The sequence below is a fragment of the Ictidomys tridecemlineatus genome, chromosome 3 (assembly GCF_052094955.1).
Source record: "Ictidomys tridecemlineatus isolate mIctTri1 chromosome 3, mIctTri1.hap1, whole genome shotgun sequence".
Lineage (NCBI taxonomy): Eukaryota > Metazoa > Chordata > Mammalia > Rodentia > Sciuridae > Ictidomys > Ictidomys tridecemlineatus.
The window spans coordinates 90,073,465-90,100,855 of NC_135479.1; the positions used below are offsets into that span (position 1 = coordinate 90,073,465).

Here is a 27,391-nt window from a genome sequence, read left to right on the forward strand (position 1 = left end):
ATAGTTTGAAATCTGGTATCGCTATACCGCCTGATTCACACTTCCTGCTTAAAATTGCTTTTGCTATTCTGGGTCTTTTATTTTTCCATATGAATTTCATGATTGCTTTATCTATTTCTACAAGAAATGCCATTGGGATTTTGATTGGCATTGCATTAAACCTATAGAGAACTTTTGGTAATATCGCCATTTTGATAATGTTAGTTCTGCCTATCCATGAACAGGGTATATTTTTCCATCTTCTAAGATCTTCTTCTACTTCTCTTTTTAGGGTTCTGTAGTTTTCATTGTATAAATCTTTCACCTCTTTTGTTAGGTTGATTCCCAAGTATTTTATTTTTTTGGAGGATATTGTGAATGGGGTAGTTTTCCTCATTTCCATTTCAGAGGTTTTGTCGCTGATATACAGAAATGCCTTTGATTTATGCGTGTTGATTTTATATCCTGCCACTTTGCTGAATTCATTTATTAGTTCTAGTAGTTTCTTTGTAGACCCTTTTGGGTCTTCTAAGTATAGAATCATGTCATCTGCAAATAGTGATAATTTAAGTTCTTCTTTTCCTATTTTTATGCCTTTAATTTCTTTCGTCTGTCTAATTGCTCTGGCCAGTGTTTCGAGAACTATATTGAATAGAAGTGGTGATAGAGGGCATCCCTGTCTTGTTCCAGATTTTAGAGGGAATGCCTTCAACTTTTGTCCATTCAGAATGATGCTAGCCTGAGGCTTAGCATAGATAGCTTTTACAATGTCAAGGTACGTTCCTGTTATCCCTAGTTTTTCAAGTGTTTTGAACATAAAGGGATGCTGTACTTTGTCGAATGCTTTCTCTGCGTCTATTGAGATGATCATATGGTTCTTATCTTTAAGTCTATTGATGTGGTGAATAACATTTATTGATTTCCGTATATTGAACCAGCCTTGCATACCAGGGATGAATCCTACTTGATCATGGTGCACAATTTTTTTGATGTGTTTTTGTATTCGATTCGCCAGAATTTTATTGAGGATTTTTGCATCTAGGTTCATTAGAGATATTGGTCTGTAGTTTTCTTTCTTTGAGGAGTCTTTGTCTGGTTTCGGAATCAGGGTGATGTTGGCCTCATAGAATGAATTTGGAAGAGCTCCCTCTTTTTCTATTTCCTGAAATAACTTGAAAAGTATTGGTATTAATTCTTCTTTAAAGGTTTTGTAAAACTCTGCTGTATACCCATCCGGTCCTGGGCTTTTCTTGGTAGGTAGTCTTTTGATGGCTTCTTCAATTTCATCTATTGATATTGGTCTGTTCAAATTGTGTGTATCCTCCTGACTCAGTCTGGGCAAATCATATGACTTAAGAAATTTATCGATGTCTTCACTATCTTCTATTTTATTGGAATATAGGTTTTCAAAATAATTTCTAATTGTCTTCTGTATTTCTGTAGCATCTGTTGTGATATTGCCTTTTTCATCCCATATGTTAGTAATTTGAGTTCTCTCTCTTCTTCTCTTTGTTAGCATGGCTAAAGGTCTGTCGATCTTATTTATTTTTTCAAAGAACCAACTTTTAGTTTTGTTAATTTTTTCAATAGTTTCTTTTGTTTCAATTTCATTAATTTCCGCTCTGATTTTAATTATTTCTTGCCTTCTGCTACATTTGCTGTTGTTTTGCTCTTCCTTTTCTAGGGCTTTGAGATGAAGTGTGAGCTCATTTATTTGTTGGTTTTTTCTTTTTTTGAGGAATGACCACCAGGCGATGAATTTTCCTCTTAAAACTGCTTTCATTGTGTCCCATAGATTCCGATACGTTGTGTCTGTATTTTCATTTATCTCTAAGAATTTTTTGATTTCCTCCTTTATGTCTTCTGTAACCCATTGATCATTCAGTAACATATTGTTCATTTTCCATGCGATGTAGGATTTTTCCTTCCTTCTTTTATCATTGATTTCCAGTTTCATTCCATTATGATCAGATAAAATGCATGGTATTATCTCCACCGCTTTATATTTACTGAGGGTTGCCCTGTGGCATAATATATGGTCTATTTTTGAGAAGGATCCATGTGCTGCTGAGAAAAATGTATATCCATTTGATGATGGTTGATATATTCTATATATGTCAGTTAAGTCTAGGTTATTGATTGTGGTATTGAGTTCTATAGTTTCCTTGTTCAACTTTTGTTTGGAGGATCTGTCCAATGGTGAGAGAGGTGTGTTGAAGTCACCCATAATTATTGTGTTGTGGTCTATTTGATTCTTGAACTTGAGGAGAATTTGTTTTATGAATGTCGCAGCGCCATTATTTGGTGCATAAATATTGATAATTGTTATGTCTTGTTGGTGAATGGTTCCTTTTAACAGTATATAATGTCCTTCTTTATCCCTTTTGATTAACTTAGTCTTGAAGTCGATTTTATTTGATATGAGGATGGCCACCCCTGCTTGCTTACGAGGACCGTGTGCATGGTATATTTTTTCCCATCCTTTCACCTTCAGCCTGTGTATGTCTTTTCCAATCAGATGTGTCTCCTGGAGGCAGCATATTGTTGGATTTGTTTTTTTAATCCATGATATCAGCCTATGTCGCTTTATTGGAGAGTTTAAGCCATTAACATTCAGAGTTACTATTGATATATGGTTTGTACTTCCATCCATGTTTGATTATTTATCGTTTTTTTTTTTTTAAAAAAAAAAAATTTAGTTTGTTTTTCCATGATTATTTTTCCCCCTCGCCCTCTGTCTTTACCGAGGCACTTCCCTCTGATGGTTTTGGTTATTGTTTTTCATTTCTTCCTCATGTAGTGTTTTGCTCAAAATGCTTTGCAATGCTGGTTTTCTGGCTGCAAATTCTTTTAACTTTTGTTTATCATGAAAAATTTTTATTTCGTTGTCATACCTGAAGCTTAATTTTGCTGGATACAGAATTCTTGGTTGGCATCCATTGTCTTTCAGTGTTTGAAATACATTGTTCCATGACCTTCTTGCTTTCAGTGTCTGTGATGAAAAATCCGTTGTTAACCTTATTGGTTTACCCCTGAATGTAATCTGTCTCCTTTCTCTTGTAGCTTTTAATATTTTCTCTTTGTTCTGTATATTGGATATCTTCATAACAATGTGTCTTGGCGTTGGTCTACTGTGATTTTGTGTGCTCGGTGTCCTGTATGCATCTTCAATTTGTATATCTGTTTCCTTTTTTATTTCTGGAAAGTTTTCTGTAATTATTTCATTCAGCAGGTTACTCATTCCCTTGGTTTGAATCTCTGTACCTTCTTCTATCCCGATGACTCGTAAGTTTGGCTTTTTTATGTTATCCCATAACTCTTGGATGTTTTTCTCGTGATTTTTTACCAGCCTTTCTGAGTTGGCTAGACTCTTTTCAAGATGAAATAATTTGTCTTCATTATCTGACGTTCTGGTTTCTACTTGCTCCACTCTGTTAGTGATACTCTCAATTGAGTTTTTAATTTGGTTTATAGTTTCCTTCATTTCCAAGATTATGTTTTGATTCTTTTTTATAATCTCTATCTCCTGATAAAGGTGCTTAACTTCTTCTTTTATCTGTTTGTGTAATACATTCTCAATGTGTTCTTTTGCTGCTTGAATTTGCTGTCTCGTATCCTCTTTAAGGTTCCATTCCATCTGTCTAAGGTGTTCCTTGAGTTCTTTATATGACCATTTTTCTGATGACTCTAGTTCCTCCTGAATATTTAGGCTGTCCTGCATTGTTTGTACTCCTTTTCTTCCTTGCTTTTTGAAGCTGCTCATGTTACTTCTTGTTCTGTTTGACTGCTGCGTTACTGTTTACTCCTATAAATTTATTTGATGCTTGGGAGGAAAGGTATTAGAAGGGAATGGAAAAAGTCACTGTAGCCGCAGGTTTCAATGAAGTTATCTCCTCCGCCGCAGTCTGATGACGTCAGTTCTCTGCCATGGTGGTATCTCTTGCAAATGGCGACAGTTCGTTTCCCTTTGCCGGGTGACCAATGCAACGGGTGGGTCCTTACTGTCTCTCCCAAGCCCCGTTTCACACCTGTGGCCACTACCTATGAAGGCTCGGTTGGCATTTACCTCCGTAGGATCAGAAGGGCTGACCGGTTGTTTCAGCCGGATGGATTAGTGCTGAGTCACAGCTGTTTGTCTGCGGGAAGCAGGCGAACGGGAGCTTGAATTCAGCCGATCCAGGTTCAGTGTGTGTTCTGAGAGGCCCAGACTGCTCGTTCCAGATCCACGTCAGCTCAGCATTGCCTAGTGATCCTCAGCAAACAGAATTAGGCTGTTTACGACTCCCTATGCCTGCACAGCTGAAGAGGTCAGAGACTTGATCTCTCCGCGCCCGCCGCCATGTTGAGCTATTATCTATAATCCAGTATTTATAGTAAAGAATTAACATCATCATGCTACAGAAATACCTGCCCACCCATGTTTATAGTAGCATGATTCACAGTAGCCAAACTATGGAACCAGCTTAGGTGTCCATCAAAAGATTAATTGATTAATAAAATGGAACACACATGCACACATACACACAAACATGTATTTAGACATAAGGAAGAATGAAATTATGTCATTTGCTGGAAAGTGGATGGAAATTGAGAATATTACATTAAGAGAAATAAACCAAATCCAGAAAGTCAAGGAAACTAGAGAATAAAAAGGAAAAGAAAGGTGGGAGGATCTCATAAAAATCAAAGGGAGATCAGTAGATAAGAGAAAAGGGACGAGAAGGAGATAGGAGAGGAGGGAAAGAAGAAATACTGGGGAATGATAGTGGCCAAATTAAATTGTTTTCTTCTTTGCATGTATAGGTAATGAATCCCAGCACAACTATAATGCACTGATAAAAAATATGAAGCAAAAGGAAAAGAATACCTTTTAAATCACCAAATTATAAATCCTTAACACATGGAATTGTGGGAAATAATTTGAGTCTGTCATCTCATTTGATACTTGAGTGATAGGTCTAATGCTTTTAAAATAAATATGTGTGTACATCATATATAATATGTATGATAAATTTTGTGTATACATAATACACATGCTAACAGTGTTTCTATGCTGTTATAAATGCTAAACTTCTGGCTTTACTTGCACATTTCAAGTAGAACATAATTTAGATACAATTTTTTATCAATTGTGTTGCATTTCTTTATAAAATGTTAGAAAGAGTATATTGGATATAGTCTTATGATGTGATAATATGCAGTCTAGAGTCCTAAAGGGAAAAAAAAAAACCTCCATGGAGAAACTGGGTAGTAACTCTATTTGAGGAAAGTATGGTTAAAATGGTTAAATACTTAAGAAAGGAAAACATTCCGAAGATCTCACAGTTTCACGTCAGTTCTGCTCTTTTTGCTCTAGTTTATCTACTTTCTAGTGGCAATTTCATAAATTATTTTTGAATAATTTGTTACAAGGCAATTTATTATATTCAAAAGAACCTTCATGAAAAGATGTGCTTCATCTTCTATTTCACTCAAAATAACGTTTTTTTCCCCTTTCTCATTTAAATTTTCAGCTTCATACAGTCATCACGCTTGACTTCATGTTACCTCTTGAAGTGCTTTATGATCACATAATTGGGAACAAGGAGGAACTAAATGCACCTAAGCAGAAATGGCTGCTGCTCACCAGCTACCTAATTATTGTCAGGAAAGCTAAAAATGTAGAATGTCTGTCAACTTTCAAAGCAGCACACATGGAGAGCAGCGGTGGGGAAGATGGAAATCGCAGCTGGAGGTAATGATTACTCTGAATGTCTTGCTACAGCAAACATAGCATTTGGCAATTCATGAACATTCCTTTTAAATGTTCAGAACTCTTTGCAAAACAAACCATACATTAACTAAAACACCGATGACTGAACTGCCTACACACAAAGCCAAACATAATTTGGGGGAAGGTTATTTCTATGCAATTTCAGAAAGAAAGAACCATGAATCTTTTCCTTCAGAAACTGACTTGGATGACAAGGAAGTTTGAGATTAAATAATACAGAGAATTTTGCTTCTCTGACATCTAATATGCAGAGCCATGCCCCATAATTCTGGTTTGTTATTTTTAAAAATTTAAGGACAATGTCTATCCAAGTGATTCTTAAAGTGTGGCTATCCATTGCTAAATCATCCATAGTACATGAGCTTTACTTTCTAGCATTTTTTTAAAATGAATAGAACAAATTATGTTCCATGCTTTTATAATTATGTGAAAATACATTCTATTGTCATGTGTAACTAAAAAGAACAAATAGAATGCATTCTATACAAAATAAAAAAATTAATCATATTATTCCCTTGATTAAAATCATTTAAACTCTACTCTTAGCTTTCAGAGTAAAATCCAAACATCTCACTTAAAATAAATGAATCACTCCCTGGGTTTTCTCCCCAGCACATGGCACCCAGATCCATTCTTTAAAATTCCCTCTGGGATATTAAGCCCCTCTTTCGGGAGGAGTAATGAACTCTCTGACCCCTTTGGCATGGAGGGAAGTGTTCTCACATTGGTCCCTGACCACATGCTCCTTGTCTGTCCAGTGGCCACCCTGAGCTGCTGTTCCCTGTAGTGTTGGACGTCCCATTGTTTCCCTGGAACAGAGAGAGGCGATCTAGCAGTAACTGAAGGATACAGATGTACAGATGGACAAACACCAATATTTGTTTGTTTGTTTGTTAATTATGACCCTTGGGAAGTACTCAACAAAATCTTTTTAAAATGGATGAATTAATAACCTTTCCCCCCCCCAAAAAAAATATCACCATGCAACACTGCTGGGTTTCATTGAAGAAGTATTGTGAAGTTTTGGCCTTTGTTCTTTTGCCAGCCTCTTTCCAAGAATAGTACTAGGGCCTCGTTGCCCGAGAAATGGGGTTCCATTGCAAAGCCCTCTACCATTGTAGCCAAAATCTGCATTGTTGGATAAAAACTGCTTTTGTGTCCCAGAGGAAAGATTATCTGCAAAAAGGGCTGAAGGTGATAGTTTCATTGAGATCATCGCCATTCTCCTTGGGTTATTAACTAGTCGTATTTTTCTTTTTCCTCACAGAAACAATTTTGTAACAATAGATATCATTTTTTAAAATGTTCATTTTAATTGTTTGCAATCCTGGTAATATTGTTAAGAAAATGAGAGTAGAGGAGAATAAAAGAACAATAATTTTCATTGAGTATCTCTGTATTTAAAACAGTTATCCCTGGCAGACACAGAGGTCTCCATCCAAGAAAAATAAATAACATGATAAAAAGTGACTTTTACAGATTCTCAAGCTGAGGACTGATAGAGTTGGGATTGGAAGTCAGGAGTCTCTTACTCTAACCAGCCTTTTTTCATGATTCAGCACTTCTCTAAAATCCTGAAGGAGTGAGAAAATCGGAAGTCATTCAGTGAATGTGCCTTTGCACAGAATCTATGGGAAATATGGAAGACGGTTTTTGAAGAATGGATATTTGAGGGACTTAAAAGGGGAGGGTTGGTGCTTTCCCGTTGGTTGCAAACTGAGAAGTTATGAATATTGTTCTGGTCAGAATACATATATAAGATTTTGGGGGCTGGGATTGTGGCTCAGGGGTAAAGCGCTCGCCTAGCATGAGACCTGGGTTCGATTCTCAGCACCACATAAAAATAAAGGCATTGTGTTGTGTCCATCTACAAAAAAGATTTTTTCTCTCTCTCTCTCTCTCTCTCTCTCTCTCTCTCTCTCTCTCTCTCTCAAAAAGATTCTGGAAATCATCTGAAGTTAATATTCTGCATGTATTCTAAGGATATTATTTCCTTGAGATACAAGTACATGTTATAAGTTGCACAGTCAAATGTGTTTGGGAAGCATAGAGTTAAACACAGTTAACAGAGGATAAACTTAAACATGCTAATGTACCCTTTGAAGCTGCAAGGGGTAGGAAGCAATGTTTACCAGAATTCTTTGACCCTGGACCCTTGAAACTGAAAGAATCACTGAAGATATTAGTGTCTTCCAAAGTCAACAGTACTTTAGTCACACATTCAAAACATTATACTCTCAACAAAGAGGTGGTTATCCCTTAGAAATACCATGACCTCTTTTCCCACCAGTCAATTTACGGATGAACATTTTTATGTACAAATATTGAATGTTGCAGGACTTGTTCTAAATAGCTTTTTGTAATTTCCTGACTAATGATGACAAAGTCCACCTTCCCCTCGGCTTTCTGAGTGTTGAGTCTTTTCTACTGACCATAGGCAGAGGTTTAAGATTGGAATTAACCTATGGAAGAGTTCTGATTCTGATTCATCAGGAACTGGAATGTGAGTTCTCTATTCTCCACTACCCTTTGCCCTCTGTAATACAAGTCTTAAAAATGGCAGCATCTTTTACAAAATTCTGACAATAGCATCATTATTATTTTTTTTAACACCACCACTCATGAAGAGCTAGAATCTACAGAACCTACCTTGAGAAATGCCTCCAGATTCCAACAATACTGCTTTATTCAGATGACAAACACATGGCCCAAACTATGAGTTATTTGTTCAAAGTAAACAGTGTCTTTCTGCTGAGAAGTAGTTGTCACTTTGAAGGGAGGACTCTGGATTTGTTTAAAATCACACACACAAAAGTTAATCTCATGACTTAAGGAGAAAGTGAGTCTACCACTCAAAGGCCGAAGCCGTTTACATTGATGGGCTACATATACTCCAACTGAAATTTACCCAAATATGAGTTTCTAAGCTGGAAAAAGAAAGACATGTCTCTGTAGGGATCTGGGAAGAATTTTTTTTTCCTTACAGGTCTCCAAAAGTTCTACCATATATAATGTAATGCAAAAAAAAAATCAGGTTGATTGTATATTGAAAAGGTTCATGAAGAAATGTGAAGTGAGCACTGTCCCAGACTTTGGAAGAATCTGTTTGTGGGTTGGTCACAGGTCCCTGCAGATCTGCAAGGGAAGGCTTCATTTCCAGCACCATGTCCACTAGTCACACTGCTTTCTTGAACTTTCCTCTTACTGACTGAGGGGGTATTACAATCACAATCAGGGGAAGAGGTTAAATTGATTTTCTTCTGTGGATTGAAAATACACACACTTTTGCATTCTATCAGCATCTTTTAAAAATTTTTCTTGTGCAGTAGAGTTATGAAATATCCTGCAAGCTAAAGATTTTTTTTTTGATAATTCACAACTGAAGATTTCTTTCTTTTAGAAAATAGGACAGTACTGAGATGAGAAGGAAGTCAGTGAATTTTGGTGCGGTTGGTTTTCATGAAATACTTAGGATTGTTTATATGTAGAGATTTATAGAGCAAAATTTTCAGAAAATGGCATTTTTATTCAGGTACTATTTAAATCAGTTTTTTTTTTCATTGCTGTAACCAAAAAGCCTGACAAGAATAATTAGAAGAGGAAAAATTTATGTGGAGGTTCATGGTTTCAGAGTTCTCAGTTCATAGACAGCTGGCTCCTTTCCTCACAGCCTGAGATGAAGAAGATCACCATGGCTGAAGGGTGTGGTAGAAGAAAGCACCTCCAGATCTGGAACCAGGAAGCAGAGAGAGAGAGAGCTTCCCTCACCATGGACAAAATATAAGCCCCAAGGGCATGTCCCTATCTATGGTCCTCCCCCAGCCACACCCTACCTGCCTACAGTTACCCCCCAGTGAATCCCTATGACTGAATTAATACACTGATTAGGTGAAGGCTCTCATAACCCAGACATTGCACCCCTGAACTTGCTTTCATTGTCTTACACATGAGCTTTGGGGGGACACTTAATTTCAAAACCAAAAACAGGGACAATTTTGATGCCACAACTCTTCCTCCAGTTTGAGCAGTGATGGATGGTCAGTATGGGTGCAGCTTCCCCAAGGATGGGCATAGTCCTCAATCAATTGGAACTTGAGGTTGCCCACCTGCTACCTCCCTTTGCTGGCTGATTATTTATTGCCATTACCTTCTCCCACTGTCAATTTCTTCTGCAGCTGAGCATTGTCAACATTGAGCTCTGAGGCAGAGCTACCAACTGAATCTACGCAGCAGTTCTGGTGCTGTGGTGGGGCCTCTGGGGGCAGAGGTTACTTCTCTAATCTGGGTGCTTACTGCAGGCTGTGCTGAGCCATCCCTCCAGGACTGCTGCCCCTCCCCCAGGGCCTACCCTGGCACCCCCAGCCAAAGCTTTCTCTCTTGTGCTGCTAACATCGCAGTTTCCTAGTGCCTCCTTTTTACTATTCCCTATTCACGATCCTCTTTATCTCATGTGTTGCTCATTCTTAATCCATTTATTGATTTTGAGGCAGAGGGAGTGCCCTGCTTATTTCTTTTCTTTTCTTTTCCAAATTGATACAGGTTCTTGTAAATTGGCCCAGGCGGGCCTCCAACTTGCAATCTTCTCTCCTCAACCTTCTGAGTAGCCGAGGTTCACAGGAGCATGCCCCTGCCCATAGCTAGATAATGTTTACTGAGAAGTTGTTATGTTCTGTAGGACTGTTTCAGGCTAAGCAATTTTAGAGAAAAAGCAAAACAAATTTTTGACCCCACTGGATAATGGTGAATGCCTGGGCTTCAGATCATCCACAGCCACCATCGACATTTACTCTTGGCTCTGATCATTAGAAGGTGATTTTTTTTTTTTTGGCTTCCTATGCCAGATGTTAAACCTCCATAAACAGAAAGAGTTCTTTGTACATGATCAAGGCCTCTGGTATAGCAATTCTGTACTCTTTCGTGTCTGTAAAAAAAATCAACACTAAAAGGTTACTCACGGACATATCTTACAGAACAAATCTCATTTCATGAAGCCCTTTAGTTTTTCTAACCTGCCATATTCAGAAACTGAAAATCTTGATTTCTGCACCAAAATAACTCATGCCGTTCAGCTTATTTCTATGAGCCATGCTTCATTAGTAGAGTGTTGTAAAATATCTCAGGGAAATGCTTGGCAAAATGAGCTGAACATTACCTTAAAATGTGAATTATGTTTTACAAATTAGTACATGACAGAGTCTGCCTAGATTTCTATAGATGCACAGCACTAACACCAGTAGGAGATGTAAACTTTAGAAATATATTTACTAGAGGAAAAACATCGATAGGTTTGACATTTCAGTTTTTAGGGTTATATCAATTCAGTATCTATTATAGGACTAATGAGTTAATTTGAGGAAATACTTTAAATCATTATATGTCTAAATGACTAAAAGTCTTGGCTATCAGTCACAGGAACCAACAGGTTACAATGTCCTATTTGGAGAATCAGCTAAGATGTTTATGCATTAATCAACGGAGATGCAATTGATACTCATATTCCTTTGGTGCACTGTTCCTTTAGGGTGAATCTGAAAGTTGATGATCATGATTTTCAAGTGGGTCTTAAGACCCACTTGTTTTCTGCCAATTTTAATTCTTATCACTGAAAAACTCCTTCCCACTCCATCCCCTACTTCTGGATTTTTAAAGGATTATATTTCACTCAGATTTTTATAATGAATAGATCTTAATTATCTAATCATGAGTTTTGACAAGTCTAGTCACTATCCCAACCAAGATGTAGAGCATTTCCATTGCTCCAGAAAGTTGTTTCCTTGACTTCTAGTTGAGGTTCCTGTTCCATGGAAATGCACAGGAGTGATTTTCATGTGGATAAATTATTTATTTTTGTCTGTGTTGAACTGTATTTAATGGAATCTAAAATTCTACATTTTTTTTTATACCAGAGGTACTTGACCTCTAAGCCACATCCCCAGCCCTTCTATATTTTACTTAAAGACAGGGTCTCACTAAGTTGCTTAGGGCCTCACTAAATTGCTGAGGGTGTCTTCCAACCTGTGATCCTCCTGCCCCAGCCTCCCTGAGCTGCTGGGATTACAGACCTGCACCACCACACCCCGCTACAAACTTTGCACCTCTCACCCTTTCTTTTGTCTAGATCTTTTTTTCTATGAGGAATCATAGAAAATTTATAAGGTTCAAGTACACTGTTGTGTGTATCAGTGTTTTCTTTTCATTGCAATAAAACATTCCATTGAATACATAAACCACAATATATTTACCCACCCTGCTGTTCGTGAAATTTTGGGTTGTCTCCAGTTTGGAGCTTTTATCATTTAACACTGCTATGAACATTCTTTTACAAATCTTTGGGTGTAAATACCTTAGGATCAGAATTGTAGGGGTATACGTTAATTACATGTTCAACATTCTAAGAAAGTTATAATTTTCCAAATTGTTTTAATCATATTTCACTGACATTTGAATACACAGGAATTTCACCAACTTCACATCTTTGTCAATATTTGGTGTTCGGGATGTAAAATGGTTTATCATCCTGAACTCAATTTCCATTTTCCCAAAGGTTAATGATGTTCAACATCTTTTTTAAATGTTTAAGGTTTAGATATTTTATTTAGCAGTGTCTGAGTCTTTCACCTACTTTGAAACTGTTTTCGTTTTTATTAAATTATGTGTCTTGATTGTATTCAGGGTACAAATATTTTGTTAGACATTCCTACTGAGAATATTTTCACATTTCGCTTTGTGGACTTTGATAAACAGAAGTTTCCTATTGGATACAGTCCAGATCTTACCTATTTATCCTGTTTCGTTTGATCTCTCACTTTCCATTTGTCCTCTGGATCCTCACTATTCCTAGTATTTGCCTATCTCAAGATTATAAAAATACACCATTTTCCTCTGAACGCTTCATGATTTTAGCTTTTATATTGCTTATCGTGTCAGTGAGCGCAGAACACATATCATGGATGATGGGGCACTGGGAGAGTTTTGACCCTTGATACAGATATCTACTTTTTCCACCATCAAATCTGAAATAATAAAAATAAAAATTAAGAAAAACTTTGATTCTTCCTTTGAATTTCTATGGAATCCTCATTTTGAATATCAATTGATCATACAAATGAAAAGTCATCATTGAGCTCTTTTCCTTTATTACTCCCTGTTTTTAAATGTTTTTTTTTTTTTCTTTTTCTTTTTCTTCTTATATTTACTTACTAAGTTTTTTTTTTTTTTGTAGTAGTAGTAGTAGTAGGGATTAAACCTAGAGGTGCTCTATTACTGAGCCACATCCCCAATCTTTTTAATGTTTTAATTATGTGTCTTTATTGTATGTTTCATTTTGAGACAGGGTCTCACTAAGTTGCTAAGAGTGTCCTCAAATTTGAGATCCTTCAGCCTCAGCCTCTGCAGTCACAGGGATTACAGGATGCCCCATGAGGCCTGGCTATTAGGGTTTTGTAGAACTCAAATAGGGTAGTAAGGAATTTTTTTTTTTTTTAGTTTGAGACAGGTTCTCATGAAGTTGCTTAGGGCCTTGCTAAGTTGCCAAGGCTTGTTTTGAACTTACAGTCATCCTGCCTCAGCCTCCTGAGCCAATATGCCTACCATATTATAGATTTAAACAACAACAAAAACTAAAACTTGGAATTCTTTTTTTTAGTCGCATTATGTCTAGAGACCAATTTGTGGAGAATTACATCTTCATGATTTTTATTCCTCTGATTCATGAACATGATAGAACTCGCCATTCAAGTATTTTAAAATATGTCTCAGTAGTGTTTGTTTGTTTCTGTTTTCATTTTTTTTTTTTTTTTTGGTAATGGGGATTGAACCCAGGGGTGATTAATCACTGAGCCATATTCCCAGACCTTTTGTATTTTTTTTTTGAGACAGGATTTATTTTTTACAATATGGTGCTTTCCTATTCTATCCATTTACTTGCAAATTACATAATTTCATTCTTCTTTGTGGTTACATAAATTTACACTGTGTATGTATGCCACATTTTCTTTATCCATTCCTCTGTTGACAGACACCTGGGCTCATCCCATCAGTTGTCTTTTGTGAGTTGTGCTGCTGTAAACATAGGTATACATGTATCTCCATTAGTAAGCTGATATTAATTCTTTTGGGTATATACCTGAGAGTGGGATAGCTGGGTCATATGGTGGTTCCATTCCTGGTCTTTTGAGGAATCTCCATACTTATTTCCACAGGAGTAGTAATTTCTATTTCCATCAACAGGGTATAAGAGTTACTTGTTGTTGGGCACAGTGGTTCATGCCTATAATCCCAGCGACTAAAGAAGCTGAGGCAAGAGGGTAGTGAGCTCAAAGCCAGCCTCAGCTTAGAGGCCCTAAGCAATTCAGCAAGTTCCTGTCTCCAGTTAAAATATAAAAAGGGCTTGGGATGTGACTCAGTGGTTAAGCCCCTGGGATCAATACCCAATGCGAAAAAAATAAAAAAAATATTAAAAAGTTACTTGGTTACTTGTTTCCATCATTGCCAGCATTTATTCCTATTTGTATTCCCGATGACTGACATTTTATCTGGAGTGAAATAAAATCACAGTGTAGTTTTGATGCTTCTCTCTGATGGCTAGAGATGTTGAACAGGTTTTCATTTAATTATCAATCATTTGTACTTTGTCTTTTGAGAAGTGACTGTTTAGTTCATTTGTCCACGTATTCAGTGGATTAGGATTTTTTTTTGTCTTGAGTTCTTTATATATTCTAGTTATTAATCCTCTGTTGGAAGAGTATCTGGCAAAGTCTTTTTTCCTATTTGTAGTTTTCTTTTTTTTTTAACTCTTGTTTTTTCCCTATTGAAATCATCTTGGCTTGAAACTTCCTTATTGGAAAGCTTTTACAACAAATTCAATTTCCTCAGTGGATATAGGACTATCCTCTCTGGTGTGTGTGTGTGTGTGTGTGTGTGTGTGTGTGTGTGTGTGTGTGTGTGCATACATGCATCTTTGATCACTTGTATAAAGTTATATTTTTCAAGGAATTCATATTTCCACCTAAGTTTTTAAAATTCCTTGGCATAATGTTTTTCATAAATTTACCTTGTTATTCTTTAATGTTTATAGGATTTATACTAGTGTCCCTTCTTTTACATTTATTATTGTCCATTTGCTATTTTTTTTCTCTTTTTCTTGGTCAGTTTTACTTGTTTGTCAATTGTAGTAATCTATTTCTCAGCTTTATAATTTTTAACTTATACAGAAAAACAAAAAAATGTACATATTAAGAGGGTAGCAGTTATGTTTCAATACATGTACACATTGCATAATGTTTAAATCAGTTTCCACATTTCTGTCTCCCCCAAAATTTTATTCATTTCAGTATGGTGAAAGCTTTTCAAATACTTTCTTCTAGCTTTTTGAAATGTGCAGAACATCCTTGTTATCTGTAGCCTCCCTGCTGTGCAATAGCTCCTCAGATCCCCTTGTTCCTGTCAAACTCTTTCTGCCCCTCCTACACCTGCTTGCTCTCTCTGGCTTCTGGTCACCACCCTGCCACTGCTAGTTCTGAGATCAGCTCTTTTGTATGTCACATGACCGAGACCACCAAGGTACTTGTCTTTCTGTGCCTGGCTTATTTCACATAATGTAATGATCTTTCATTAAGTACAATGTCTGTGCTTGTTGATTGTACTGATTTCTATTGCTGCCATAATGTGTTACCACAGACAGCAGATGACTCAGCCATTATTCTCTCACAGGTTCTGTGGGCAGAAGTTTGGGTACAGCATGAATCACCTCGTTCTCAACTTGGTTTCATGAGGCCAAAATCTAGATGTTAGCAGGACTGTGTGCATTATGGAGGCCTTTTAGCCATGTAAAATAATATTCACAGTCTTCAGGGACTGTAAGATGCTATTTTACCTGGAAATTTTCTTTGTTATAAGTTTTATATTTCATTGACTTCCATTCTTTTATTTTCTTTCTTATAATTTGCTCCTTTTTTATTCACTAAGATGGATACACATAGATCATTGACTTTTTAAATCTATCTTCTTTTCAATGTAAGCATTTAAGGCTGTAAAATTTCCTTTGCTTTAGCTATATCCCACAAATTTTGATGTACATTTTCATTTAGAATTTTTTTATTTCTTCTTTCTGTTCTTTGATTCATAATTTTCGATTGCAACTTATTTACTTTTTTAAATTGTAATCTGTCTTAGATATTTATTATTTATTTAGTTTGATTTGGGCCAGATAAATATTCAGTGATTCAATTTTTTGAACTTTATTTTTGTTATTTTCCCCATAGCATATGATCAATCTGGTGAACCTATCATTTAAAAGAATATTTATTCTTTAGTCAATAGTGTATAAATACTAGTTCCACATATTTAAAAGTCCAGACTTAAATAGCATTATGATCATCATTATTACTATTTTGCAACTCATTCTGTTTGTTAGTGAAGGCTTTAAATATATATTATTGTTTCATTGAATTTGCATATCTGTCCTTTTAGTTTGGTCAGATTGCCTTTTTGTTTTATATTTTGAAGTTCTGTATTATGTACATCATTTTTTAGGATTGTTAGGCACTTTTGATGAGTGGTTCCACTTGTTATTCTTGGTAATATCTCTTTCTTGAAAACTACATTGTTTGATATTTCTATAAATGTACTATCTTTTTATTGCTACAGTTTGAATGGTTCATAATTTTTATGGGTTTACTTTCAATCTTTGTCTTTTGTATCTGGTAGATAAAAATGTAATTGACTCTTACTTGATTTCCAGTTTGAGAAAAATTTCCTTTAAATTATTAAGCCAATATATATTTAATATAACTGTTGATATCATTACAAATTAGTCTTTAGTTTTGTTATTTGGTCTCTCCTTTTTCCATTTGTTTGATTTTTTGTTCTTCTGCTTTATTTTTTATCATACAAGCATTACTTCATTATTCTAATTTCTTCATAAATTTGTTATACTTCTTTTTATTAAAAAGTGATATTCTCCAAATGTTAGTTTAACAGTATAAACTAAAATCTAATTAACATTTACAGAACAAAACCTGCTTTGTAAAACAAAGTACTCCATTCATTTGGATTGAAAATTGAATCACATTACATAAGTAAAAAGAATTTCATAAAAATCTAGTTTGTTTTGCCATTTTATCTTACAGTTTTCTTCTGTATGTTTTATAAAATCCATGATGTAATGTTATGATTTTGCTTTAAATATTCAGTATCTTTTAAAGAAAGTAAGAAAAAGTAGATGGAATTTTATATTTCTCCACATACTTATTTCAGTATTCTTAATCTCTTCATGTTATTTTCAGTTTCCCTTTGTTTTTTCTATTCAGTCTGAAAAACTTCTTTTAGAATTGTTCCAGAGCCCTGGCCTGCTAGCTACTATGTCTTTGATTTTCAGAAAAAATATCTTTATGACTTTTTATCCTAGGAGCAATGGGATGCCATTATCAGGATTTAAACAAGGGAGTATAATTGTCTTTGATTTTTTGAGATCGCTCATCACAGGGATAAATGTTTAAGCACAGATGGGCCAAGAGGATGCAGGAAGCCAGATCAGGATGTAATTACCATAGGCTAGATAAGGACAGGATGGAGGTAGTGGAGATGGAGATGTAGTCTCTAAATACAGCTCTGCTTACTAAACAGCCTTAAGGAGAAAACAAACATTTTGGTCTCAAGCAAAGTCTAGACCTCACTCTAAATTATCAATTTGAAATTCTAATTTATCAATGTTTTATCTTTAAAATATTTTTAGAGCTGAACAAGGAGGCACATAGCTATAATTCCAGTAGCTTGGGAGGCTGAGGCAGGAGGATCACACGTTCAAGGCTATCTTCAGTAATTTAACAAGACCCCAAACAACTTAATGAGACCCTGTCTTGAAATTTAAAAAGAAGGCTGAGGATGTGGCTCAGTGTTTAAGCATCCCTGGTACCAAAAATAAAATAAAATAATTTTACATTAAAAAGTTTTTATCACTTGTGAATAAACTGACAAAAAATAAGTTTTCTGTTTGTCAGTTAAGAAACAACCAGGAGGCATTACCTGAATCTATTCACCTTTCCTAATTTGTGTACAATAAGTAAATATAAACTAGTTCTCTGTAAACCATGTTGTATGTGGATATCCTATACAGTGATAGAAAAATTAAGCATTCACATGTATACCTGTGGTCTAACAAGATTCCAGACCAGATAATACAAATTATTACCCATTTTTATAAGAGCTGACATCATTTCAAGACATATTTGTTCCTTTGATAACTAATTACTGGGTCTTACCATTATCTTTCCCATGGAAGCTTGTTAATTAGTGAGTTACAAGAGTAAGACATGAGTGCTAACCATACTAAGGGAAATTTGAAGTGTACCTTACTCATCGCTCCTTCTTCCCTTAAGTGGGGTAGGATGGCTAGAGACAGTCACACATTTTACAGAAAGTCTCTTCATCAGGCCACCTCTGGTCCTGAAAATCTCAACTGCAGGTAGTCCTAGCTCTGGGAAGTGTTTGGTCTCTGACTTGGGGTTGCTACCACCATTTAGTGTATAGGTAACAGGAATCCTTATCATTCTGCCCTGTGCTGTATAATCCTACATGAAGAACTGCCCTACCCAAAATACTAGAAGTGCCCAGACAAGCATATATGAGGCAGGAATGATGTCCCCTTTCTTTCAAATACCCACCATACTTAGTTCAGTACCTTAAACTACACTATCACATTTTGTTATATTTTATTAAAAAATGAACATATAAATAAATGAACCACATATAAGATTTTGTTAATATGCTATAAAACATGAGGAAATTTGTATCTCTGACTGCCTAGTAGAAATAAAAAAGATTTTATTTTAGTTGGCCACTCAATAATTTATATTCATAGCCAATCCCTCCCTCCCCTCCTTGCCATATTTAAAGTGAATTGCTCTTCATCATTGCAAAGATGGCCTGGATCCTTTCTATTTAGCATGGCACATGCATCATAAATTAATATGGGCTTTACTCAGTGTAGCCAAGAATACAATAGAATTGCTAGAGTCTCTTTCTTCTCATGGAATTGCAGTGTACTCTCTTTTGTGGCCTAATACTCCATTAGCCAAATTATTCTCGGTATCTATATTCACTAAGTAGAAAGAAGAAGGTTTAAACTTCTCTGCTCCTCTTCTCCACATTTTGTCTTATACTGAAAAGGTAAAATATCCTTGGATACTTTTTTCAAGTTCATAAGCTTCCCTTATGCAAGGCTAATATAGCTGCATCAGCATTGTGGTTCTTAAAAATGATTTAGCAATATATTCATCTGCTTACATTCAATAATCAAATACTGAATGTGTATATAGAGAGAGATGTTATGCTACAAACAAGGAACCTACATACTAATAAGAGAGTTTCTGCCCACAGACCTTAGCATTGAAGGAAGACAGGAAGTCAAGTGTCATACCTAGAGAGACACATATTCTATGACAAAGTTAGGTTCAGTTCCTAAGTGAGGTCCAGAAGGGAGCAACCAGTTCTACCAGCGTTTGTGTGTGAGCTGTGGGGAGGGGAGAGGAGACAATATGGAGAATACCTAAATGACATTGTGGGCACTTGTGCTAGAACTTGAAAGGTGGGTGGATGTTAAACCTACAAGCAAAGGAAAAACAGAGTGCAAGTGTCAATAGGTAAAAGGCAAACAGGCAAGAAGTAGTGGGGGACTTCAGTGCCCTTGGAGTCCATTTACTCGACCTAGAGATTGGTGGTAAGGAGCTGTGGCTGGGGAGATGGATTGATGGTCTTCTGCATGCCCTGCTAGGGACTTCCAAATGTATACTACAGGCCACACAATGGTTCTCCAAGAGTGGTCTCTGTATGGTAGCATCAGAACCACCTGGGAACTCCTCAGGCTCACTCCAAACCGACCAATTAGGAAATATGCTGGGGAGTGAAGCCCAACTCTCCATGTTTGAACCAGCTTTTGAGGTAATTTTATCTTTGCCGAGGTTAAGAACCACTAGGCTAAAAGAACCCCAAACTTGGGATTACACTGGGTATTCATGTGCTCATTCCCATGTTTGAAAAGATTATTTCAGTGATGGTTTGATTGGAAAGAGAGAAGATGATAAGCAGGGAGGCTAGTAATAGTACATTGTCAAGAGACCACAAAAGCATGCCCACATGACCAGGAAGGTGGAGAGAACTAGAGCAAGAGCTAGAGTAGAAATAGAGGTGTGTGTGTGTGTGTGTGTGTGTGTGTGTGTGTGCGTTAGGGATAAAACCTAAGACCTTGGGGCTGGGGATGTGGCTCAAGCGGTAGCGCACTCGCCTGGCATGCACGGGGCGCTGGATTCAATCCTCAGCACCCATAAAAATAAAATAAATATGTTGTGTCCACCAAAAACTAAAAAAAAATAAATAAAAAATAAAAATTTTTCTCTCTCTCTCTCTCTCTCTCTCTCTCTCTCTCTCTCTCTCTCTCTCTTTAAAACAAACAAACAAACAAAAAACCTAGGACCTTGAAAAAGGTTGCAAGTGTTCTACATCTTCAGCCTCGTAAAATATATTTAAAGAGGTGCAATCATTATTCAATTGAAAGGAAAGAACCTGATAGCATCCATGTTTCCACCTTTGATGACTTAGAGCAGGATGGTGGCACCAAGCATAAGACATGGGTGTGGGAAGGAAGGCACTTGTGCTTTGGACATGTAGAGGTTCGATTTCCTGAAACATGGTTGGGCAAAAGTATTGAACAGATAGTTGGACATATAATCACAGAGCCATCTGAAAGTAGAGATGAGGAAGTCTCTAGCTATCCTGGGAAACTGATAGAAGATGTGAAGGACAATTGATTAGGTAGAAAGAGGATAAAGCAGTGTAAAGCCTCAGGATCACTCATGCCTGTGGCAGAGAGGAACATCTTCACTTGCAAAGGGGAATAAGTGACCCATTGTCCCGTGAAGTAAAAGGAGAATGCAGAGGTACCTGAGCATGGAGATCAGAGGGAATTCGAGAAGAAAGGAGTTTATATCAGAGCTAAAGGATGGAAAGATGAAAGCTGTATTTTCGGTTTTAATGTTAGGGGCTCACTGGCATCCTTGGTCAAGACAGTTTCTGGATTAAAGAGGAGATAGATTTTCTTAACTCTCCAGTCAGAAGCCGCAGTAAATACCCCATTTTAGAAGACAGTGCCTATTGTTTCTCTGCCTCTGCTCAAGACTTTAGCACTCCTGAGAAGTTGCGAGATGAGCCAAATAAGGACATATTTTGGAGACAAGAATATTTCATTCCTTGAAGAAAGGATAAAGTGCAATGAAGGTTCTAGAAAGAGAGAAGAAGGAAAGGGTAACTTCTTTGGTAGATAGAGCCAACAGCCCGGCAGAGCTTGCAACAAACACCACAGTCCTGGGATCACAGAGAGGAAATGGGAAAACCCTGGGGCTCAAGGAATTACCTGTGTGCCACCTGCATTGCATTAGTCATGTGGCAGTGGTCATTGGCTGGTCTACCTCTCCTCTTTCTCTCTCTCTTTCTCCCTTTCTTTCCCCCCCCCCCACTAATTAAGAAAATTTACTGAGATCTAATTTTTGAAGTGAATGTTCTAAAGAAAGAAACAGGCTCCACAGTTTGCTATATAAAGTCATAACTTCAAAGTGTCCCCCCCATTATGATCTACATTCCATTGCCCTCATCCCCATACAAGGACAGGAACCAAGTCAATAAATAACCCGAGATGAAATAAAATATTCTGAGGCTCTCTCTGGCTCCTTATTTTTAGAACTGGGTTAGAATAAAACTTGTCCCTGGAGTTTGGGAGAATTAGTTCATGATACCCAATAGCATTAAACATTTAATTGGCTTCTGGCTTAATTCTGGGTGCTTGAGAAAGATTCTATTTAATAATTTAGACTCCATTATTTTAGAGTCAAATTGAAATGACCTTTGGCTATCTGGGGTATGTATTTCCTTGGAAATCCTTGTATCTCTGAGCTTCACGCATTCATACATGTCATTCTACACCGTGTGGCTTGTCTCTAACAACAAACATCATTTATATTTGTGTCTTTCTCTTGCCAACTCAGTTTTTCTATGCAGTAGGAATGATGTCTGAGCTCCATTTCTCAGTTTGTTCTTCCTATCAGGCTATTGCTTCCGTAGTGAACACATCATATTAATTCAACATGAAAAGAGTATTTGGATGGTGGAGAGGTTCTAGGGAAAGAATCCAGAGGAAATTCTACCAAGTTTCTATCCTGCCAAGGCATCAGCAACAAAGAGGATGTATTTGTGGCAAAGAGGCTTGTGAATTTATCATATAAATGGTTACGAAGCTAATGAACATATGAAATTACTATCTTAAAAAGATGCATCTCTGTTTTATAAAATATAAATATTCATTAACTGATTGGAAGTGCACATATATAAGAGCTCTTGAATTTACAATTTGCAGTATTTGTCATATTGCATAATGCAAATGAACTCGATGGACAAATAATTGAAATAATTGATAGACTTAGTTGGCAATAATACAAATAATTACTACTTGGTTTGATAGAGTTCTTCCAAAAATTCAATTTATTCAGTAAATATTTATGGTGTTCCTTCTACACAGTAAATTTAACTCTTCACTATTGCAGCTTTGGCAGCAAATAAAACTGACGTGGTCCCAGGCTTCCATGAATTTGCAGCTTAATGGAAAAAACAATAGTAGGTAATAATGCACGTGTTGGGTGTCATAAGAAGCAAAAATAGAATATATAGCACTACAGACCTATTTTAAGGTCTGAGTTTCTTGGAGGAAAGATGAAATTGAAGAGATTTTACTCAAATAATGCCTAAGTAGAACACAGTTTGTTTTAGTGTGTTTAAGGTGAAGAGGTGAGAAAGGTCACTGGGAATGAGTCACAAACCCTAAAGAATCCAGTTATGGCTGGGCCATTGAGTACTGATCGAGAGCAGTGGAAGGTGATATAGATGGGGGCCGGACATGGAGCCCACATCAGCTGCCTCAAAGGGATCCAACTTCACTGAAGGCTATGGAAAGCAATTGTTACTTTTAAAGAGTGAACATTTGTGGTCATATCTGTTCTTTATGGGCTGTCTCTGGATAACAGCATGGAGAAGAATTGGGGAACAAGTGTGGAAATGGTTGTCAGGCCACACAGGGGTCCCCACAAGGGAAGATGGTGGTTTCACTTGGATTAGGGAAATGGTAATGGATATAGAGATATGTGGGTAACTCTGAGCAATGATTAAGCTATAGAATCAGTGAGCTTAAGGATTAAGACTGCCTGTGTGTGTGTGTGTGTGTGTGTGTGTGTGTGTGTGTGTGTGTATTGGGTGAGGTATTGAGAAAAAAGAAGATTAGATCTGTAGTTTGAGGAATTAGGTGGATAGATTCCAAAAAAGAATGAATTCTGTTTTCTGGTATAGTAGTAAATGACACGACATATGGAAGTAAGTACATTCAAAATATGTATTATCATATTGGAGAACCCTAAATAGTCCTATGTACAAAGCAACCCTTCAGGAAAATTAATTATGCAGGATTTATTTTTATATAATCAAAATCATTTCTGTTGAACTTTCCAGTTAATTTCAGAGTATTATATTCAATAAAATGCTACTGACCAACAGTATTAAACATGGTTTAAATTATGTTAGGTTTTGTATTCCTATAAATGAATCACAAAACATGTCTCACGAAATCTCCTCTATTCTCTTCTTGGCTGTATCATCTCTCTCTGTCGCTGGACACCCTTTTGTACCACAAGCTGCCCAACACATCCAAAGCAGAACCCAATCTCTGGCACTTTCAGATCAGTTTCCCCCTGAGGTCTCTGCCTCTTTCATGGATTCAATTTATACTTCTTGGAGAACTCAGGCCCATTTTTGTAGAGTTAATGAAAGCGGGGAACCTCACCTACATGCTGTACTCTATCTCATACACTTCTTGTACAAACACTTGTGGCAGATGCTATAAATAACCCTGTTTTACAGGTGATGGATTGAATACTTAACATTATGGTCACACAGTTAATACGTGACAAAATATCAACTCACAGTTAGGTTTTCAGACCTCCAAAACACCTAAGTATATGCTTTTCACTACTCTGCTATTGATATTTCTTTTCCATTTCCCTGGTTGGTTATCAAGTTCTATTAAAGTGGTTTATACATTGCAGGTCTGAGTGTCTCTATTTTCATTCTCTTAATCCTAATCAGGCCTTTGAACTTCATAAGGGAAAAAAATACAACAGTTTCTTTGCTGACTTGCCTTACCCAAACATTCATCTCTTTGATGCATTCAGCATATTGATACCTGAATAATTGTTTTAATTCGTAATTTTTATTACCAGTTTCTAAACTATTATTTTTAATTATTGTGTCCTATATAGGCTAAGCCTCAAATCTTTGGGCCTGATTTCTATGCACAGTCTCCATCTACAGGATTCTTTATGAAAATTATTCCAGGCTATGACTGCATGATCCTGAAATTCCAGTCTAACCGGCAGGTGCTGACTGGATGGGTGTCTGATCCAAGGATGGGCAATACACTGGAGGCTAGCAACTGAAGGGGTGATGGAGTGAACCTGCCACCCACAGAATACTTTTCCAAAACAAGCTTCTCTCTCAGGAATGCAGTCATCAGCTCCGGGAAGGTAGGAGCAGAGTGGAGAAGTTCATAAAAATGTGAGTCAGAGAACGGAATTAGTTTGAGTTATGAGAAGGAAGCACATTAACTTTTGTGACTGAGCCTAGGACACAGTAGCCTTGTCTCCTCAGAGCCCTGAAATCTGTACTACATCTGGGTGCTAGGATCTGGTCACTATGAAGCCAGGTTGACTTGTTTCTATCATCTCTGATGGTCCCTCAGTTCTTGCCGTACTATATCTTCATTTCTAAATTTAATCCTAAAAAACAAACAAACAGCAATGGAAGACAAATGTAATTCCATTCTATTTGAAGGAAATGAGGAGGATGTGTGTGTGTGTGTGTGTGTGTGTGTGTGTGTCTATGAAAATGCCTTTTCCAAGTGGTGTCATGGTAGACTCTATCATATTAAAAACGTTAATTTGTTATTTGAAAATGAGTAAAACTATTAAATCACAGGTGCAAAATACATACTTTAGTTTTACCTTAAGATTTTGATGAATAAAGAGTGATTTTAATCAGCATTTAACAAAGTAATTTTAGTCACATGACAACTTAATGACTATTTCTTTGTGTATTCAAAGAATGTATGTCAGTTTAGTTTTATTTCAGGGTTAATGAAAAAAAGAAAAGATGATAATGAACATCTTTGTTTTTGGTGCCCAGCATCTATTCTCTCTCTCCTTCTAGTAATAAATCCACAATTTTACTTTAGGGGAAAAGTCTCTTTTATTCTCAGTTCATACACTTCAGTGTAGAAACCATCACTTCTGGCTCCTATTGCATCAAAATTCCTTTTGTTTTCAGGGAGAGATTAAATTCTTCATTATCCATCCTTTCCCAAACACATAAACTCCATGCATTCACTCACTGTATATATCTATTTAGCCACTGTTCTCACATTCCACCAGGATCAACTGTGTTACAACATTCCTTATAAAAAGGATGAAGTGAGGTGTGTTAATAAGCAAAATACACAAACATAAAACACTGATAGTGCTAATTACATATCTGTTGCTTAAGATATTTTTATTTAAGACAGATATATACCAAGCACTCTTGGATCTTATATCCACACTGTGTGCTTTGGTACAGGCCAGTGGTATGTGCCCTTGACTCTAAGAAGTCTTACTATGTCACCTAAAGTGGCAAAGAGTGCACAGGTGTTACTCTATACTTAAGAAGTGGTCTTCATTCTTTTAGTCTGACTTGATAAGTCCTCAGGGAAGATAATCCCAAATTGGGAAACACATCAGGTAAGTTTTTGAAATGGACACTTTTATTTTTTTGTCACAGAATAATTGAAAGATTTCTGGCTATTTGATTTGGGGTAAGCTAATACAGTTCCTCTCACACAGTCCATACTATCAACATGCAGTACACTGGAATATTTATTAGCAGTGAATCATGGGGGATCCAGAATTCACATGATATGAATCTTGAACTGTACAAGATTAGCATTAGCTTTGTCTCTCAAGCATTTTAGTTTATGAAAATGATCACATAATTTCAATTGGAATGTCCCTGAAGTCATCATTTTATTATAACTTAATCTTGCTCTTAACTGAGACTTCATAGAAAATAATGCCAATTGAGAAATACAGGACTGAGCCCTCTATTTATGATTGTTCTATTCAGGAAAAACTTTAGACATGATCTTCTTGTTGCAAAATTAGCAATACTGTAAACAGGATGTTTATGTTTTCCCAAAGTAGTTCGAAACCAAATCCTCAATGTGATGATATTTGGAAGTGGAGACTTCAGAGGGTAATAGGGCTAGAGGAGATCTTGAGAACTCATGAAGATATTAATTTCCCTTATTACAGAGGAGGAGACACAAGATTTGACTTTCTCCATCATGAGAGAATAAAGCAATAAATGGTCATCAGTGAACAGGAAGAAAGCCTTCATCATGAAGCTAACCATGAGGGCATCCTGGTCTCAGAGTTTCAGCCTCCAGAACTATAAGAAAACCATGTTTGTTGCTGAAGCCATCCAGTCTACAATAAAGTGTTTTAGCAGACCAAATTGATTGAGACTTATCCTATGTAGAGAAAATAACTATGGATATATTTCAGAAATGTTTGTAGCTTCCAACAAAGAACAACTAATTGAAAATGACTTAAACTCAATGGGTTTATTTTCTGACATGAAAAGAAATCCAGAGTTGAATGGCCCTGACTCTAACTTCTATAAAATCAGTGTTATCACTGGGTTATCTCCTTGTTCTTTCATCTTCCAGTTTTAGTAAGTTGTCTTTAGTCTTCAAGTACCTACAAAATAACTGCTGGTCACAGGTATATCCTCCTGCCAGACATCCAGAGGCAGAAGTAGGTCTTTGTTGCCAGGGATGAAAACTTTTCTAGAAATCCTCTGCAAACTTATGTCTAGTTCCCTTGAGCAGCACTGAATGGTGAGTTTTTGTCTGTGTCCTCACTGGAAAATCAAGTATTTCTCATGCCTGTGGTGGATAGACAGCAAAGACAGTGAAGAACTAACCACTCGTGCCTCAACTGTCAGACGATTCTGCTACATGACTGCTTTGTAGAAGTAGAAATTTAGAAACAACAGCTATTTGCCAAATCAGTGTATTAGAATTCTAAGTTAAATGAATATTGATGGATTTGTCTTTGGGTATGGTGAAAAAGAAACTGTTCACTTTAATCCTTTAGTTTTTTAAAAATGGGTTTTTGTAGAATTTGGGATTCTATCTATACAGCAGGTCTATATGCTAAAGAAAACTTCCAGCTTGCTCTTTTGTAAATAAATGCAGCATTTTATATTATAATAAATACTATACTCTTAAATAAATTGTCAAGCTTCCTTTTTATTTATTGTTTTAAGGGTTTTTTTTTTGTGTGTGTGTGTATCCTCCTGTTGCCAAAGGTCTATGTGTTTTATAAATGGATATCTAGGCTATTGTGTTGCAATGGAAATCTGCCTTGCATATGAATAGAAAACTTTCCTAATTTTGAGAAAATATAAGCCTGATTATGTTATCTGGAATGGTACCTGACAGGTTTCTTATCCGAG

The 27,391-nt window shown here is 36.5% G+C and overlaps 1 protein-coding gene across 4 annotated transcripts in view; it reads left to right on the top strand.

Annotated features, from left to right (window-relative positions):
- LOC144376279 (uncharacterized) overlaps positions 1 to 27,169 on the top strand; it is a 124,596-nt gene extending 97,427 nt beyond the window's left edge. For 2 of the 4 annotated variants that reach the window (XM_078043470.1, XM_078043471.1), the window contains 2 exons: positions 5,493 to 5,713; positions 7,312 to 7,623. In XM_078043470.1, the coding sequence (XP_077899596.1) occupies positions 5,493 to 5,713; positions 7,312 to 7,330 (240 nt within the window). In that variant the 3' untranslated portion in view covers positions 7,331 to 7,623. Of the gene's footprint in view, positions 1 to 5,492; positions 5,714 to 7,311; positions 7,624 to 24,219; positions 24,398 to 26,184 lie in introns of those variants that run through there. The other 2 variants (XR_013436562.1, XR_013436563.1) reach the window with 2 other exon arrangements.
- Positions 27,170 to 27,391: the final 222 nt, after the last annotated feature.